Genomic DNA, 19,013 nt, shown 5'->3' on the forward strand with positions numbered 1-19,013 from the left:
TGCCAACAGGGCATAGTTTCCTACCCACATTCTTACCTATATTGTAGCCGTATGAGCTGTATACTGTTTTTGTTTTTTGTTTTTTTAAGTGAAAAAAAAAAAAAACCCAAAACCTATTCATGCTTTAATTTGCCTAATTCTTCCTCCAAGGTGCGAATAATGTTTGAAGTGCAGGACTTGAAATATGCAACCCTGGCCACAGTGTCTCGCTGTGGCATGGTGTGGTTCAGTGAGGATGTCCTGAGCACAGACATGATCTTCAATAACTTCCTGGCCAGGCTGCGCAGCATTCCCCTGGATGAAGGGGAGGACGAGGCACAGCGTAGGCGAAAAGGCAAAGAAGATGAGGGCGAAGAGGCGGCTTCTCCAATGCTGCAGGTGTGAAGGCTGCCCATCCTCGGGGCCACAGGCTTGGGTCCAGGAGCATGGGGTTAGAGAGAGAGCAAACAGCCAGCTTTCTTACACAGCTCCTGAGGAGACTTGCTGGAGCAGCTTGCAAAAGCTAACTAGTTATTAGAAAACTTAAAGGTGAGAAAGTCACATGACTCGGTGGTAAAGACACTTGCCTCCACCCCTGTTGATCTCAGGTTGAACTCTGGATTCCACAAATTGTCCTCTGAGGCTTATGGCATGCATTCTCGTTCTCTCTCTCTCCACACACACACACACACACCATACATGATAATTTTAAAATGTAAAGTGCGTTTTCATTTACTTACTTCTTCTTTGTTAAGTCATGAGTGATGCCCTTGTCTATGTTCCGGCGAATTGTAGTATCCCTGAGGAGCCATTAGGGTGAAGAAGTGAGAAATGAGGCTTGGCTGTTATATTGTTACCTGAAGTTTGTTTATTTCAAGGTCACATGACCCTCCCATAGTTACAGGTTAGGATAGATGGAAACCCCCTCACCATAAGATTTATGTATTAATTTCAGTGTATGTAAAAATACAGTGTTGCTGACTTCAGGACACCAGAAGGATGTGCATTACAGATGGCTGGGAGCCACCATGTGGTTGCTGGGGATTGAACTCAGGACCTCTGGCAGAGCAGTTTGTGCTTTTAACCGCTGAACCACCTCTCCAGCCCCTTTTACGTTTTTGTTCTTCCTTTTAGATTCAAAGAGATGCAGCAACAATCATGCAGCCGTACTTCACGTCCAACGGCCTGGTCACCAAGGCGCTGGAGCACGCCTTTAAGCTGGAGCACATCATGGACCTGACGCGCCTGCGCTGCCTGGGCTCGCTCTTCTCCATGCTGCACCAGGCCTGCCGCAACGTGGCGCAGTACAATGCCAACCATCCTGATTTCCCCATGCAGATTGAGCAGCTGGAACGCTACATTCAGGTCAGGGCTGGGCCTGGCAACTTTGTATGTTGTCTCCTGGGTAAAGGTCAAGCTTTCGTGGGGAGGCAGGGGCTAAGAGAGTCACAGAGGGGACCCACTGTCCATGGAGGCTCAGACCTAACCCTGCCGTCAGTCTTCCATTTGGTTCAGATTTCATCAAAATTGAATTTCACTTATCCATAGCGCTATCTGGTTTACGCCATCCTCTGGTCCTTATCTGGAGACAGCCGGCTGAAGATGAGAGCAGAGCTGGGCGAGTACATCCGGAGGATCACCACTGTGCCGCTGCCCACTGCGCCCAACGTCCCCATCATTGACTATGAGGTAAGCGTGGCGAGACACAGCCTGATTTGTCCTAGAGCAGCAGCCTGTCTGGAACTTGGCGTTATCTTGTAGTGTCTGGCTTCACCAGACACCAGGAAATGTGGATGAGCTTGTCCTGCCTGTACTTTGGAGATTTAAACTGATCAAACTAGGTAGTCCTGGAAGACAGGAGGCACGGTAGACACGGAGTGACTTATCCCTGTCTGTATGTAGGTGTCCATCAGTGGAGAGTGGTCACCGTGGCAGGCCAAGGTGCCTCAGATTGAAGTGGAGACACACAAGGTGGCAGCCCCGGATGTCGTCGTGCCAACCTTAGATACAGTTCGCCATGAAGCTCTCTTGTACACTTGGCTAGCTGAACACAAACCCCTGGTCTTATGTGGCCCTCCTGGGTCTGGCAAGACCATGACACTCTTCAGTGCTCTCCGGGCCTTGCCTGACATGGAGGTAAGAGCAGGAGATGGAATAAACAAGAGCTTTGGGGTGATGTGTGGGCTTGAACATTGAAGCTATTTTGTGTTTACTTACCACAGGTTGTGGGCCTAAACTTCTCCAGTGCCACTACCCCAGAGCTCTTGCTGAAGACGTTTGACCACTACTGCGAGTACAGGCGCACACCCAACGGTGTTGTCTTGGCTCCTGTTCAGCTTGGAAAGTGGCTGGTCTTGTTCTGTGATGAAATCAACTTGCCCGATATGGATAAATACGGCACACAGAGAGTCATCTCCTTCATCAGACAGGTGTGTGCCAGGGTTGGTCCTCCCCACTGCAGTGCTCATCCACAGCTTGCTAACTCTACACGATCTTTTCCTTCAGATGGTGGAGCATGGAGGCTTCTATCGTACCTCAGACCAAACGTGGGTAAAGCTAGAGAGAATCCAGTTTGTTGGGGCCTGCAATCCACCCACTGACCCTGGGAGAAAGCCCCTCTCACACAGGTAAGCAACTCCATGGACTTCTGTCCACTGTGTCACGTGTGTGCGCGTGCATATCACACTGGCCAGGTGTGTGGGTGAGTAAAAGAGGTCCTGCCAAACCTGACAACCTGAGTTCAACCCCCAGGACTCAAAGGGTAGAAAGTTGTCCCCTGACTTCCAGACACATAGTGCGGTGGCGGGAGGGGGGGACATGTATGTTCATGTATATGTGTCTCCACTAATTAATTGAAACATTGCATATGAAATGATTCCTCCTGGACTAATTGTCCTGTACTGTAACCAAGAAGATAGGTTAAATAAAATAACTAACAGTTGGGCAAGGTGGTAATGTGCTATAATTCCAGACTTTAGAGGCTGGGCCATCTGAGCTCAGAGTAAAACCATCTCAAGATGTTCAAAAAAAGCAAAGCACGTAACCCTATAGGTGGAACAACATGATGAACTAACCAATACCCCGGAGCTCTTGACTCTAGCTGTATATGTATCAAAGGATGGCCTAGTCGGCCATCACTGGAAAGAGAGGCCCATTGGACACACAAACTTTATATGCCCCAGTACAGGGGAACGCCCAGGCCAAAAAGTGGGAATGGGTGGGTAGGGGAGTGGGGGGGAGGGTATGGGGGAATTTTGGGATAGCATTGGAAATGTAAATGAGGAAAATACCTAATAAAAAATTAAAAAAGGAAAAAAAAAAAAAAGCAAAGCACTAAGCCAAAGGTGGTGCTCCAGTGCCTGGCATGCAGCAGGGGGTGCTGGGTTCAGTCCCTATGATACCATCAAAAAAAAAAGGAAAAAAGGAGTGGGAAGGGGGGGACAGTGACTTGATGGGAATAATGAACTAGTCACACGAGTCTGCAAGGCCAGCGTGGGGCTGGAATAAGCCTGAATTCTTTGCTTGGTTATTCCAGTGTTGTGTACTTCCTGTGCTTGGGTCAGAACCCACCCCAGCAGTGTGTTCGGGTTAGCTTTGACATAGTCCTGGTGGGTGGATTTGGGGTGACGGTGGCTGAGTCCATGGTGAGGTACTAAGCTCTGCTGTCCCCGTGCAGGTTCTTGCGCCACGTGCCTGTTGTATATGTGGATTACCCAGGACCAGCCTCCCTGACGCAAATCTATGGCACCTTCAACCGCGCCATGCTGAGGCTCATTCCCTCGCTCCGTACCTATGCAGAACCCCTCACTGCCGCCATGGTGGAGTTCTATACCATGTCACAGGTTCGAGACGGCTCTGCTCTTCAGAACTGCTTTCTTTTGCAGGGGAGGAAAAGCTTGCTGAACAACTGGGATCCAATAGGTCTGGTGGCAGGCTTGTCAGCTCAGCTGCCTAGGAGGTTGAGGCAGGAGGATTTCAGGCCCATCATTTGATATTCTTTGGACATGTAAAGATCACGTTGGTGTGGTAATGAAATGATTCAGCTGGTGCTTGCCACCAAGCCTTTGACCCCAGTACCCTACCTGTCAAAGGAGAGAACCAACTCATTCAAGTGGCCCTCTGATAGATCTCTATTCCTGTCACAGAAAGAGAGAGACAGACAGACAGACACAAGTTAATGCCTTCTGAGTGTTGTGATTAAGTGTGATTAAACAATGCCTGGCTTGTTTTCAAGACAGGGTTTCACTATGTAGCCTTGGCTCTCCTGGTTCTCACTCTATAGAGCAGGCTGGCCTCTATAACTCAGAGATGTGCCTGGTATCAAATGTGTGCACCACCATGCCACCATGTGTCTGATGGAGCCCAGGCTGACTTAGCAAAGGGTGACACTGAACTCTTCCTCCCACGGGCTGGAACCAAGGGGGTGTGCCACACCTCACCCTACATGCTTGTTTCAATGAAAAGTGAGAAGGTTGGATTTAATTTCACTTTGTGGCATGGTGCTTTGTTGGAGGGGAAGGCTGTCTTTGTCCTCTGATCTTTATGAATAGAATTTATGCGTGTTATCAGTCTCTGGGACAGAGCCCAGTGCCTCTGACATCCTGGGCGAGTGCTCTAGCAAAAACTGCCCAGCTGTCTCAGCCTTCACACTGCTCCATGTTCGTTCTTGAATACTTTAGGTCTTTTTACTGCAGAAGTACATGTTTATAGCATTTTACCTTTTAGCCTCTTTTCAGACATTTCATAAGCTTCCCCTTTCTTCCAGGAGCGGTTTACTCAGGACACACAGCCACACTATATCTACTCGCCCCGTGAGATGACTCGGTGGGTAAGAGGAATCTTTGAAGCTCTGAGACCCCTGGAGACATTGCCTGTTGAAGGTCTCATTCGTATTTGGGCACATGAAGCCCTCCGTCTCTTCCAAGACAGGTAAGGAAAGCCAGGGGTCCTCTGATTACACTCTTCTGTCTTTGCATTCTGGGGTCCTGTCAGCATCTGCAAGGCTGGCCCCACTCATGCAGGAATCAGGCCAGTGGGCAGAGTACAGGCAGCCTGGCGTATTTTGTGGATCACAGCCACCTCCAGTTCTTGTTTTCCTGGGATTCCTCGGTGTTTGCTGCTGCTGTGTGATTGGACAAGGCATTTCTTATACCTTTTCAAACCAACACCAGCACCCCACACACACCCACAGGTGCTGTGGGGGCTTTACACAGCATGGCCCAATGGCAGGGTGAACTCCCAATAGCCCACAGGGCACCACTCCTTCCTGTCACTCCCTGTCTCACCCTGTCCTCGGAGCCGATTTGCTCTGCGGGTGCCAGGGCTTTCGCTATTGTACTGTAAGTGGCCGGTGCCAAGGGAAGACCTGGTAGGGCTGAGTCCTGGGCGGCAGGGCCATATTCTGTGGAGTCTCACAGGCAGAGGGTCATTTCTCCTGTCTTTCAGGGTGTCTGGAAATTACTCATACTTTTGTTATCTGAACTTTTTTAAAAATACTATCTTTATAGTTCAGTGTAATTTACATTTTATTTTTTCATTTTAGTTTGTTTGTTTGTTTAAAATTTATTTATTTTATTTGAGTACACAGTCACTGTCTTCAGACACTCCAGAAGAGGACATCAGATCTCATTACAGATGGTTGTGAGCCACCTTGTGGTTGCTGGGAATTGAACTCATGACCTCATGACCTCTGGAAGAGCAGTCAGGTGCTGCTCTTAACCTCTGAGCCATCTCTCCAGCTCAGTTTCCATTTTATAATAAACACTTATTATCTTCACCCTGACCTGCCCCCCCTCCTTTTTCATGTTTTTAATCTGAAGTATTTTAGTATAAAAATCTTCAGTTGTATTTTAGATTGATTTCTATGCTTATGAGATTAGATTTCTTTTTCTTTTTTTTAAGTTTTATTTATTTATTATTATATGAGTACACTGTAGCTGTTTTCAGACACCAGAAGAGGGCATCAGATCCCATTATATGGTTGTGAGCCACCATGTGGTTGCTGGGAATTGGACTTAGGACCTTTGGAAGAGCAGTCAGTGTTCTTAACCGCTGAGCCCAAGATTAGATTTCTAAACAGCAGGACTTTTTTGTTTGTTTTGAGACATGGTCCCAGTATGTGGCTCTGGCTATTGAAACTCACTATGTAGAGCAGTCTGGCCTTGAACTCACAGAGATTCTCCTGCCTCTACCTCCTGAGTGTTCAGAGTACAGTCCTCAGGCAGAGTTGTAGTTTCAGGAAGCTGTTCTAAGTGGGGCCTGATGAAAGAGAGGCTGGAGGCTGAGGGTGAGCCATACAGAGCTGGCACTGGGCTGCACCAGACTCTATCTTAAAAAGACAACCCAAGGAGCGACAACCCAAGGAGCCATCAAATTAGACAAGTGAGGGACACACGTGTGGCCTGCGTTTCTTCAGCTGCTGTTTTGGAAAGGGCCGTTGTTATTATGTAAACTGTCTTCTTTGTTGCTGACAACAAATTATAATTATTACAGGGAACCGCAGAGAAATTTTTATTTAGAGTAAAACCAGAAGTAATTGTATATATAAATGTATACATTCTGTTTTGAAAGCCTAGCATGATTATATTTTACCTATAAATACTAGCACTTGGAAAAATGGGGCAGCATTTTGAATTCAAGGCAAAACTGGGTATAGACTGAGACTCCCTAGAAATGTGTATTGGAGAATGTACACACACAGACCCTCAACATGCACACATGCACACGTACACAAGTGTGCATAGCAAGCTCCATCTCTGCTACTCAAAGCGCCGTCCATACTCTAGACAGTAACTCTGATCAGGTCTGTTGACCTTGCAGTAGACCCTTCACAGCACTCTACAGGCTCCCGTATGTAGATGGAACATTGTTCTTATTCTTAGCAAGTATAAAAAGCAGATTCCATGGGGGACTTTTGGGATAGCATTGGAAATGTAAATGAGGAAAATACCTAATAAAAATTTTTTAAAAAAAGAAAAAGGAAAAAAAAAAAGCAGATTCGAGCTGGGCGATGGTTTATAGCTGATAAGGGAGCCCCACACAGGAGGCTGTGGGAATCAGTTAAGTCGGGTAGTTTAAGGTGAGCCTGGGCGATGTAGTAGACATTGTAAAAAGGAGCCGAGTTTATCGTTTTGTTCCTTAAATCCGTCATATGTGGGGCTGGAGTAAAAAAAAAAAAAAGCATTGACTGCTCTTCCAGAGGTCATGAGTTCAAATCCTAGCAACCACATGGTGGCTCACAACCATCTGCAATAGGATCTGATACCCTCTTCTCGTGTGTCTGAAGACAGCAATGGCGTTCTCATATACATAAAATAAAATCAGGGCTGGAATGATGGCTCAGTGGTTAAGAGTGCTGGCTACTCTTCAGAAGGTCCTGAGTTCAAATCCCTGCAACCACATGATGGCTAACAGCCATCCATAAAGAGATTGGATGCCTTCTTCTGGGGTATTTGAACATAACTACAATGTACTTACATATAATAAATAAATAAATCTTAAAAAAAAAATCAGTCATGTGTGATGTCAGGTGCTAGGGTCCTGTATTTAACATCAAAATGTCAGATTGCTCAGGTCTCAGTCCCTGGGCCTCAGTGACTGACACTTGCGCTGCTCTCCTTACAACAGGCTTGTGGAGGATGAGGAGCGGCGCTGGACTGACGAAAACATCGACATGGTTGCCTTGAAGCACTTCCCTAACATAGACAAAGAGAAAGCCATGAACCGGCCTATCCTGTACAGCAACTGGCTGTCAAAGGTAACGGGCGCCTCTTCTTCAGAGGCTCTCCCCCTGCCATCTCCTCCTGTCTCCTGCCTTCATGCTTAGAGTCATCCTTAAGTCTATAGCTAAGCTCCTGTCCTGCATGTCTGGGGCTGTGCTCTGAGCAGAGGCACTAAGCCCCTGGAGACACCTCACTGGCCCAGACTCTCCCTGTATTCTTCTGTGTGTGATGACCCACAGCAGGAGTGATGGTCTCCTGAGCGTCAAATGGGCTTCAGTCTCCAGCACACTAAAAATGGCGTGGTTGTGAGCAATTTGTGTGAAAGCTTCTTACTGACAGATGCGAAGTGGTGACGTGTGCGCATAGCTATGAGCCGTCCTTCTCCTATAAAGAGAAGGGTGCTTTCCAGTTAGTGTTGATACATATTTTATGCACAGATCACTGCTGATCCAGATGAGTCTACATTTCCTGTGGGAGGCCACAAGCTAACAGCAAAGAGAGGACAGAGGGACTCTCGTGCATATATACCCCATAGGAGGTCTGACAGGATCTGTGCATTAGGTTTGAAGAGAGTCATAAGATAGACTAGATTTAAGAGTTCCAGCCTGAGTTCTATACTGAAAAACAGAAGTCCTAAACACTTACCTGTGCTCCAGTTACTTAGGCAGCAATGAGCCTAAGGCAACGTAATGCATCCCCATTCCCAAACTAGAAAGCGTAAGTCATTAAAGCGGCCAGCTGCAGCAGACACAGCAGAGTGGGTTCGCTGTCGTGGGACTTTGTGGATTCCATACTGTAGCCCATGTTTACCATTTTCAGGGAACCCCGGTGGTTTTTTCTTCTTATTCTTTACAACAGTGATTCTCAACCTTCCTAATACTACAATATAGTTTCTGTGTTTTAGTGATTTCCCCAACCATAAAGGCAGAGGCAGGCGGATTTCTGAGTTCGAGGCCAGCCTGGTCTACAAAGTGAGTTCCAGGACAGCCAGGGCTACACAGAGAAACCCTGTCTCGAAAANTTCGAGGCCAGCCTGGTCTACAAAGTGAGTTCCAGGACAGCCAGGGCTACACAGAGAAACCCTGTCTCGAAAAACCAAAAAAAAAAAAAAAAAAAAAAATTATTTTCATTGCTAATTCATAACTGTAATTTTGCTATTGTTATGAATCATTGTAAATATCTGATATGCAGGATGATGTTATGTGACTCCTGTGAAAGAGTTGTTTGATGCCCCTCAAAGAGGCGGTTAAGACCCATAGGTTAAGACCCACTGATTGACAGGGTCTTCTGAAGGACAAGCGTTCTTACCAGTTTACCTACCTCTAACTAGTTGTAGGTGTGGCTTGAGCTATGGGCTGTCTGCACACATGTCCGATGTAAAGGAGTCTTTTATGTTGCGGTGTCACTGTCCTGCTAGGCCCCCCTGTGTTCATGGACGTGCCTTCCAGCTCTGTCACGTCTGCTGACTATTCTCTGGTTTCGTCCTGATTATAGTAGTACAGGCTCACACGCCTGGTTCTTTTTCATGAATATCTACTGTTTAAATGCAACTTAGACTTGTCTTCTCAGCTTCCCCCAAGTGTTGATGGGAACACACTGAGGCTGGGTTTGGATGAGCTGGCCAGTGTGGAATGTGGTTCTCCCCCCACCCCCAAGATGGGGCTTGTCTAGGCAGCCCTGGCTGTCCTAGAACTCCCTCCGTAGATCAGGCTAGTTTTGAACTTGCAGAGATCTGCCTGCTTCAGCCTCCCGATGGAATAAAGGCCGTGAGCTACCACCACCCCCCCAGCTTGGTGTGTGCTTTCTATGGAGAGGTCTACAGAAGGATCAGAGCGTGTGGAATGTCTGAAGTGTCTAACTGCTGTCCTCTTGCCGTGCTTTTTCAACAGTTCTTCAGTGTGGGAGAGGCACCTGTCTAACAGCTCAGTGACCTGATTAATGTGTGTGCTGCCTTTTTTTGCCTCCAAATAGGATTATATCCCAGTTGACCAAGAAGAGCTAAGGGATTACGTCAAGGCTAGGCTGAAGGTCTTCTATGAAGAAGAACTTGATGTTCCCTTGGTCTTGTTCAATGAAGTTCTGGACCATGTGCTGAGGATCGACAGGTAGGCTTTGGTCATTACCGCTGAGCTCTCTTGGGCATGTGCAGGTTTACAGTGACCTCGTGCTGCCTTTGCCCACACCTCCACCTCAGCCTTGCTGCTGAGCGCCTTCCCTTCCCTTTCAGTCCAGCCTTACTGCCCTGAACTTGGAGTCCAAGAAGAACCTTTTCCTCCCCTACCTCTGTAGGCTTGGCACCAGTTAGCATCCTGCAACCTCCAGCTAGAACTGGGCTCATCTCTCTCCTGCCATTGGCATCTAGAGGGCAGGGCTGTGTCTGCCCGGTCTTTGTCCATTAGCTATGGCATACAGCAACTGTTCACCAAATGCTTTGACGCACGAATTCAAGTTCAGATTTGGTGAAAATGTTGTAAGCACCGTTCTAGAAAAGCCATGCGCACGCCTTTAATCCCAGCACTCGGGAGGCAGAGGCAGGCGGATTTCTGAGTTCGAGGACAGCCTGGTCTACAGAGTGAGTTCCAGGACAGCCAGGGCTACACAGAGAAACCCTGTCTCGGAAAAAAAAAAAAAAATAGAAAGAAAGAAAAGCCATGCACATGAGTGCAAATGGGAAGTGAGGCCTACAGGCCTGAAAATGTATCGCCTCTGATGTTTCAGAATATTCCGACAACCTCAAGGCCATCTGCTTCTGATTGGTGTTAGTGGAGCTGGAAAAACCACCCTGTCTCGCTTTGTCGCCTGGATGAATGGCTTGAGTGTATACCAGATTAAGGTGGGTCTGTTAGGTGGCCTCTTAGTCCCAGAGATGGGGTCTTGATTGTGCATGCAGCTGTGGAATGAGGGAAGCTTTAAGTCTCGGCTGGTTCTGTAGGTCCACAGGAAGTACACTGGGGAAGACTTTGATGAAGATCTTAGGACAGTGCTGAGACGGTCCGGCTGTAAAAATGAAAAGATAGCATTCATAATGGATGAGTCCAACGTCTTAGATTCTGGATTCCTGGAACGAATGAATACCCTTCTGGCTAATGGCGAGGTAAGGGAGCTTGCGTGTGTTGCACTGTGCCACATGGCACCTCATCTGGAGGTGAGGAGGCACAGTAGTGAGGCTGTTCCATCCCCAGGTTCCTGGGCTCTTTGAAGGGGATGAGTATGCCACGCTGATGACGCAGTGCAAAGAGGGGGCCCAGAAGGAGGGGCTCATGCTGGACTCCCACGAGGAGCTCTACAAGTGGTTCACCAGCCAGGTGATCCGCAACCTGCACGTGGTCTTCACCATGAACCCATCCTCAGAGGGGCTCAAGGACAGGGCGGCCACCTCACCAGCCCTTTTCAACAGGTAACGCTGCCCTTGCTGGCCTGGACTCCATCGAGGGTCACTCACTGTTAGGATCAGATCAGGTTTGAGATGTGGGCATCTTTTTCAGGTGTGTGCTGAACTGGTTTGGTGACTGGTCCACTGAAGCACTGTATCAGGTCGGCAAAGAATTCACCAGCAAGATGGACCTGGAGAAGCCGAACTACATAGTGCCTGACTACATGCCAGTTGTGTATGATAAACTGCCGCAGCCCCCAACACACCGGGAAGCCATTGTGAACAGCTGTGTGTTTGTCCATCAGACTCTTCACCAGGTGTGTGCAATTTGGGGCGCATCACAAAGAGCCACACTGAGTGTTCTTAAGACTAGACCCTGGGAGCTTCCCACATGACCCTGTACCATCCTGAAAAAGCAGATGCTCTTCCACACCTCTTCTTGACACCCATTCTCGTCAGCAGTCTTTTCTTCCCTTCACTCTACCTTCTCCGCCCAGGCCTGTTCCCTCTAGAGCAGGAGGCACTCTGTCACCTTAACTGGTCAGATGGGGACCAGTGAGATGGCTCAGTGGCAGAAGAGGGACCTAGTTGCTGACAGTTCTCCTCCTACCTCCTCACACAAACCATGCCACACACGCCCACACATAGATGCTAAGTGTACACAGTAATAAAATTAAATAAATGCCTCTGTGGGCAAAAGCTCTGCAGGCTCTGGGCATCAGCACTGCTGCTGTAGCACAGAGCCCCGATGTCCCATGTAGACACTCCGGAGAGGCTGTTGGCAGTGATCTTCACCCTGCACTGCAGAAGTGTAGTGGCAGCTGTGCCTGCTGACCTTAGTGGTCAGCCCTCGCTTTAGGAGCTTGTCTCCTGTCTGTCGAGAGCTTTAGGAAACCCACTCAGCTGTATGTAGCCTGTCACCTAGTGTTCCCACAGCCGTCCCAGTGTCCCTGTTTCTGATAGCTCCCTTCCAGCCAGTAAGCTGTCTGTTACATAAAACATGTTCTTAAAGGTGAGCATGTGGCTCATGCCTTTAATCCCAGCACTTGGGAGGCAGAGGCAGGTAGATCTGAGTTCAAGGATAGCCAGGGCTACACAGAGGAACCCTGACTGGGAAGAAACATGTCCTTCGTTTTGGTGTCCACTGAAATGAGCAGACGGAGTCTAGGCTCTCCCGTTGGTGATCATGTTTATAATCCCAACACTCACTTGAGACACTAAACAGGATTAGAACTCAAGATGGCTTAACGTTTAAGAGCACTAGCTGCTCTTCCAGAGGACATGGGTTCTAGTCCCGGCCCCCATATGGCAGCTCAGAACTCTAACTCCAAACAGGGGACCCAACACCCACTTCTGGCCTCCGTCATTTGGTACCTGGCAATGCACATGGTGCACAGATACACACGTAGGCAAAACACCCATTCACATTTCCCAGACTTAAACAAGCAAACAAACCAACCCAGGAGAATGTGTGTTCATTCTATCCTGCGTTACATAGTAAGACCCTATCTCAAACAAACAGACATGGCCAATACTGACATAGGAAAGCATTGTGCTGGAGCTTGCCGAGTGTGGCGCTTAGGAGGTGGAGTAAGAGGACCAGAGGAGCTCAAGGTCAGCCCTGGCTACGTAGTTAGAGGTCAGCCCTACAGTGAGGAAACCCTATCTCAAAAGAACAAAACCAAACCAAAAGAACTGTCTCCAGGATGGGCTGCCACGCCACGCATCAGGACTTACGTCTTGTGAGCTGAGGCTGGCATGAGTGTTGTGACCCGTGAGGGCCAGGCCCACTCCCCCATGTCATTGCAGTCTAGCAAGAGGTTAAGAGGCAGGGGTTAAGAGTTGAACTTTGTTCTCTAAAAGGCTAACGCGCGCCTGGCGAAGCGAGGTGGCAGAACGATGGCCATCACACCTCGGCACTACCTGGACTTCATCAACCACTACGCCAACCTCTTCCATGAGAAGCGCAGCGAGTTGGAGGAGCAGCAGATGCACCTGAATGTTGGGCTCCGAAAAATCAAAGAGACCGTGGACCAGGTAGAGCAGCAGCAACAGCCCCGCCCCGGGCCCCGTGGGACCCACAGAGGACTGGCTGCATGTCTGAGGATGGCTTTGTTCCTTAGGTGGAAGAACTGCGCCGTGACCTGAGGATCAAGAGCCAAGAGCTGGAGGTCAAGAACGCAGCGGCCAATGACAAGCTGAAGAAAATGGTGAAAGACCAGCAAGAGGCTGAGAAGAAAAAGGTGTGTCCCTTTCTTCCCAGGAACTATAACCTGCTGACCTGCTTGTGCGGTCTCAAATGGCAGTAGAGAAGTAAACTAGAGTCAGAACTAAAGTTTAACGTAAGGTTAGCAGGTGTGTGTCGGCAGACGCATAGAACTGTCTAGGTTCTTAGCCAGCTCAGCAGCGCTTTAGCCGGAAACACCTAACCGTGCTTGCTTTGTAGGTCATGAGCCAAGAAATCCAGGAGCAGCTGCACAAACAGCAGGAAGTGATCGCGGACAAGCAGATGAGTGTCAAGGAGGACCTCGATAAAGTGGAGCCTGCTGTCATCGAGGCCCAGAACGGTACGTCACTGCTGTCAGCTTGGGCTCAGTTTCACTGTGTGTGTGGTGTGGCAGGATCGGGCTTGGGCTTCCTATGAGGCCCTGTGGTGTACATTTCTCCAAGTACAGATGTTTGGAAGCAATGTTTTTTAAGTACTTCAGCCTGTCTCCTCTTAGAGCTCACATGACACTATCTGAATTCACTGTAATAAAGCCCTTCTCTTAAGAGAAAACTAGCAAAAATCTGTCTTGAGAAGCCTCATGCCACAAGCCTGTGATCTCAAGGACTAGTGAAGCCAAGGCAGGAAAATACTGAGACCCACTCTCAAAAAGAAGTAAAAGAATGGGGGCTGGGAAGATGGCTGAGCAGCTAAGAGCTGTATCTGCTCTTGCAGAGGGCCTGGGCTCAGTTCCCAGCACCCACGTCTCACAGGTCTTACCTACCTGTAACTCGGGTTGATACACATACATACCTGCAGGCAAAATACACGCTGTGCTGCACACCTCTAATCCCAGCCCTTGAATGACACAGGCAGGCAGTTCTGAGTTTGAGGCCAGCCTCGTCTCAGCCTGGGCTGTGCTGTTTAGGGGCTGATCACTTACCTAGCTGGCTAAAAACAATGTTAGTGCTGCTCTTTTGTGTTGTGGGCTTTTTGTTGGTGGTAGTGGGGTTTTCCCTTGCTCACTCTGCCTCCCACACTACCCTTGAACTTGAGGTCCTCCTTCCTCAGCTTCCTGGGTGCTGGGGTTATAGTCTTGTACCGTATATTCCCAGTACTTTGTCTGGTCCCCCCTGACTTGAAGTCTTGAGGAAGTGTCACTGTCTCAGTGACTTGGGTGTACTGACCATGGCCAGTGGTGACTAGCTTGCTGGTCACTGGTTATTCTAACCCTGTTCCTAAAAGGCCTTCAGAGTGCTGGAGCAGAGTGTCCATGTTGGGCTGTGGTTTTCCATGCAGGTGGATATGAAGGATAACTTTTCTGTTGAGTAGTTAAAAGTATTTTACTACTGCATTTCAGTTTTGAAAGGTGCTGGCTTCTGTTTGGAACAGCTGCAGATTATAGCAGATTATTGAGGCTTTGCGCAGGCCTCAGCCTGTCTGTGGCTTGGGGTTGCTATCTGCCTCAGAAAGCAAAAATGGAGGTTTTATCTTCTAGGAGAACAAGTCATCTTCTCTGAAAAGTTTCCCTCTCCTATATATATATTAAAAGAGAAAATAGCCTGGTGTGGTGGCTCAGCCTTTAATCCCAGCACTTGGGAGGCAAGGGCAGGTGGAACTCTGTGAGTCCAAAGCCAGCCTAATCTACAGAGTGAGTTCCAGGACAGCGAGCCTACATAGGGGAGGACATTGTCTCAAGAAGACAAAAAATAAAGTAAAACTAAAATTGTTTTTAAAAATGAGAAAATTACTGTAGTTGGTTTGAAATGTAATTCTTGGTTTTTTTGTTAAACTAATACAATTTATTTTAAAATACACAACTCAGTGTTGACATTTTTTAAGTCATCAGAATAATTTATGATAGTTAACTGCCTCTAAAAGTAATATTCACTCAGCCAGTTTTTAAAATCTACTTGGAATATTAAACATGATAGAAGTAGAAGAAAATCTCTTATGACGTCTTCTATGAAAGGAAATTGTGACAAGTTTCTGATTAGACAGAAACCGTTCCATCACCAATGGAGAATAGGCAGTGTAACTGGCTTCATAGAATGGGAAATGTAATTCTTGAAACTCTACAGAGTGTTTTCCAAGGAACAGCTCGCCTTAGACGGAGGGAGGTCAGGGATGCTGTTTAGGAGACTCGACCATTCTCCAGCCTCTCTGAGTGGAGCAGAGCCCTTGGTGGTGATGGTTGGTCCTCACTTGGATGCTGTCTGTCTCCCCCATCCCACGCCTGCTGAGCAGCTGTGAAGTCCATCAAGAAGCAGCACCTGGTGGAGGTGAGGTCCATGGCCAACCCTCCTGCAGCTGTGAAGCTGGCTCTGGAGTCCATCTGCCTGCTGCTTGGTGAGAGCACCACGGACTGGAAGCAGATCCGCTCCATCATCATGAGAGAGAACTTTATCCCCACCATCGTCAACTTCTCGGCCGAGGAGATCAGGTGAGGCTGTCGCTGCCGCTGTGGGGGAGGCGCGAGCACATCTGGGAGAGGCTCTGCTTGTTGTACTCCGGCATGTCATCTACCAGACGGGAACGTGGTCACACTCATCCCACTGGTGCCTTTTCAGAATGCCTGAGAGAGAAAGCTAGCATTCTCCTCTGCATATGTTTTTGATATCACTTCTGCCATTGATCAGTTAAATCCTCCCGAGCTGTGAGTGCGTGCCACAGCGGAGCAGGGCTCTTCCATCTGTTGCACCAGGACTGGCTGGAGTTACTGTAGTGAGGAGGGCAGAGCCAGTGTGCCTGTCCTCGTCAGCCCTGTCAGCTTCCTCTGAGAACCAGGGCACACCAGCATCGTATGTGCTAGCCCTTTACTTGTCTTGCATGGAAACACATTTTTAGTCTGTGCATGCTTAGAAATAATTTCCTCTCTCAGTGATGCCATACGAGAGAAGATGAAGAAAAACTACATGTCCAACCCCAGTTACAACTATGAGATCGTCAACCGGGCTTCCCTGGCTTGTGGTCCTATGGTGAAGTGGGCGATTGCACAGGTAGGTCCCTAAGCCAGTGCTGCAGGTGGGAGGCCGCGGCTCTGTCACTTGGTTTCCATTTGCTCGGTGCTGCTGCTGTGGCGATTGATTGGGTTTGGACTTAGTTTTGTTTTGTTTTTTTAAGGTTCTTTACATTATGTTTCTTCCCACATCTGTGTGTGTCTGTGTTGTGGGTGTGTGCTCATGAGTGCAAGTAACGCGGGGAGCTCCCTGAATGAGGGCTTGGAAAGGCCTCACCTTGCTCTGACTCCTGAGCCGGTCCTCTACCCCCACAGGCTTGTGAGAGAGAGAGTCTACTTTATAGCCCAGGCTGCTTCAGCCTCCGCACGCCAGGGTAACAAGCACGAGCCACCATCCTAAGGCATGGGTGTCATTACGGCGTGCCACACATTTCCCCTGTGCTTTGCCTTCCCAGCTCAACTATGCAGACATGTTAAAGCGAGTGGAGCCCTTGAGGAATGAGCTGCAGAAGCTGGAAGACGACGCCAAGGACAACCAGCAGAAAGCCAATGAGGTGGAGCAGATGATCAGGGACCTGGAAGCCAGCATTGCCCGCTACAAGGAGGAGTACGCTGTCCTCATCTCCGAGGCTCAGGCCATCAAGGCGGACCTGGCAGCTGTGGAAGCAAAGGTCAGCCTTCCTGCCACCCCACAGTTACCATAGTTTCCTTCGGGAAGCCAAGGTCAACAGTGCTGATGGGCTCAGCAGCATTGGGCTTGCTGAGTCAATGAGCTTGGGTGTCTGTGTCTCTGAGTATATGTGTATGTCGTGTGTGTGTGCTGCAGTCCTGGCTTTGCACTCAGTACATTGACTTACACTCACTTCCTCCTTACTAGCCAGCCTACCTTCCCTTCTGGCCACATCCAGCTGTTCCTCTCCTCAGGCAGATCCCTCCAGGCTGAAAGTTAGCCTCTGCCCTTGGCTGGTGCTCTGAAGAGATCCTAGTACCTGTGCCGCTTAGTGTCTACCACAGTCTTGCCTTGCCAGGACTCTGGATGGTCTGAGTGCTTTTAGTCCTCCCCAGGCCCTGCACACAATGTAGATCCTTTCTGTTTTCTCATTAATTTAAGGGTCAAGTGTGTGCGGTCCATGCCACATGTGGAAACCAGAGGACACTTTTGTTAAGTTGGTCCTCTCCTCCCACTGTGTAGGTCTCAGGGATGGAACTCAGGTCATCAGGCTTGACGGCCTGGCCTCTCAGTGACCCAGTGAATGGATTTCCTTTGTAGTGTTTGGTATGGTCCTGAACGTGTCATTTGATTTCTTTGTCCTCCCGTAGGTAAACCGGAGCACTGCACTTCTAAAGAGTTTATCTGCTGAAAGGGAACGCTGGGAAAAGACGAGTGAAACTTTCAAAAACCAGATGTCTACCATTGCTGGGGACTGCCTCCTGTCGGCGGCCTTCATTGCTTACGCTGGTTACTTTGACCAGCAAATGCGCCAGAACTTGTTCACCACCTGGTCTCATCACTTACAGCAAGCCAACATCCAGGTAAGAGGCACTCAAAGAGAAGAGTCGGCCTGGGCACAGCAGCGCTGGCACGGTCTGGCAGTCACAGGAGAGATGAATAACCAGTCTCCCCTTTCAGTTCCGCACAGACATTGCAAGGACGGAGTACCTCTCCAATGCTGACGAACGCCTCCGCTGGCAGGCCAGCTCTCTGCCTGCCGACGACCTGTGCACAGAGAATGCCATCATGCTAAAACGATTCAATAGGTGTGTGCTTTTAGGCCGAAGGTGCAGCTAGAGATTGTATTGTATTCACACAGCTTGTTTGAAGAGAGGGAAGGAGAAGTGGTTGTGGGGAGGCAGTGCTAAGAGGTCAGCGTTTGTCTTTATATCTTAGTGAGTTCTGCTTACCACAGCTTTTCCGGGAGATATCTTGATTTAAGTCACATCTGTTTAGGAGTCTGGCAGTGTGTAGAGATTGCCTGTGTGGAGTGATGGTTTCTTCCCATCCGATCAGGAAACTGACTTTCCTGATGGAACTTTCTTTTCACCTAATCACATGTCACTTTACCCTCAGGTACCCGCTGATCATTGACCCCTCCGGACAGGCCACAGAATTCATCATGAATGAATATAAGGACCGGAAGATCACAAGGACCAGCTTCTTAGATGATGCCTTCCGGAAGAATTTGGAGAGTGCTCTGAGATTTGGCAATCCCCTTCTTGTCCAGGTTTGTGTCTGTGTTTGAATTTGTCACTCCTCCTAGGCACATCTGTGGCTGATGGGAAGTAAATGGAAATTACATAGCACACACACCAGTAGTATTTGAACTTTGTCTTTGAGTGGGGTTTGATACTAAAACAAACAAACAAACAAAAAGCTTTGAAAGCCGGCCGTGGTGGCGCACACCTTTAATCCCAGCACTCAGGAGACAGAGGCAGGAAGATTTCTTAAGTTTAAGGCCAGGCTGGTCTACACAGAGTGCTCCAAAATAGCCATAAAAAGATCCTGTCTCAAAACCAATGACCAGGCAGTGGTAATGCACATCTTTAGAGAGGCAGAGGTAGGTACACCCCTGAATTCAAGGCCATTCTGGTCTACAGAGCGAGTTCCAGGCCAACCAGGGCTGCAGAGAGAAACCCTGTCTGGAGTTGATCTGAGATGTTGAGAGTGGTTATAAGCCCTGTGGTTGGTGTGTCTCTGAACTGGGGTTTTGTTTGGTGCTGGGGTGGAACCCAGGCCTCACACTACAAGAAAAGTGTTCTGCCACTCAGTCACATCCA

At 48.6% G+C, this 19,013-nt stretch overlaps 1 protein-coding gene across 1 annotated transcript in view; it reads left to right on the forward strand.

Annotated features, from left to right (window-relative positions):
• Positions 1 to 19,013, forward strand: part of Dync1h1 (dynein cytoplasmic 1 heavy chain 1) — a 65,787-nt gene that overhangs the window by 37,399 nt on the left and 9,375 nt on the right. Inside the window, exons 35-57 of the mRNA XM_021178532.1 lie at positions 151 to 378; positions 1,114 to 1,344; positions 1,528 to 1,668; positions 1,882 to 2,115; positions 2,202 to 2,408; positions 2,485 to 2,606; positions 3,656 to 3,821; positions 4,745 to 4,908; positions 7,606 to 7,735; positions 9,672 to 9,805; positions 10,419 to 10,533; positions 10,633 to 10,794; positions 10,883 to 11,097; positions 11,186 to 11,390; positions 12,937 to 13,110; positions 13,197 to 13,316; positions 13,520 to 13,640; positions 15,527 to 15,722; positions 16,161 to 16,278; positions 16,694 to 16,909; positions 17,559 to 17,771; positions 17,869 to 17,996; positions 18,307 to 18,460. Coding sequence (XP_021034191.1) covers positions 151 to 378; positions 1,114 to 1,344; positions 1,528 to 1,668; positions 1,882 to 2,115; positions 2,202 to 2,408; positions 2,485 to 2,606; positions 3,656 to 3,821; positions 4,745 to 4,908; positions 7,606 to 7,735; positions 9,672 to 9,805; positions 10,419 to 10,533; positions 10,633 to 10,794; positions 10,883 to 11,097; positions 11,186 to 11,390; positions 12,937 to 13,110; positions 13,197 to 13,316; positions 13,520 to 13,640; positions 15,527 to 15,722; positions 16,161 to 16,278; positions 16,694 to 16,909; positions 17,559 to 17,771; positions 17,869 to 17,996; positions 18,307 to 18,460 — 3,894 coding nt within the window. The remainder of the gene's footprint in view (positions 1 to 150; positions 379 to 1,113; positions 1,345 to 1,527; positions 1,669 to 1,881; positions 2,116 to 2,201; positions 2,409 to 2,484; positions 2,607 to 3,655; positions 3,822 to 4,744; positions 4,909 to 7,605; positions 7,736 to 9,671; positions 9,806 to 10,418; positions 10,534 to 10,632; positions 10,795 to 10,882; positions 11,098 to 11,185; positions 11,391 to 12,936; positions 13,111 to 13,196; positions 13,317 to 13,519; positions 13,641 to 15,526; positions 15,723 to 16,160; positions 16,279 to 16,693; positions 16,910 to 17,558; positions 17,772 to 17,868; positions 17,997 to 18,306; positions 18,461 to 19,013) is intronic.

The sequence above is a fragment of the Mus caroli genome, chromosome 12 (assembly GCF_900094665.2).
Source record: "Mus caroli chromosome 12, CAROLI_EIJ_v1.1, whole genome shotgun sequence".
NCBI classification, from domain to species: Eukaryota; Metazoa; Chordata; class Mammalia; order Rodentia; family Muridae; genus Mus; species Mus caroli.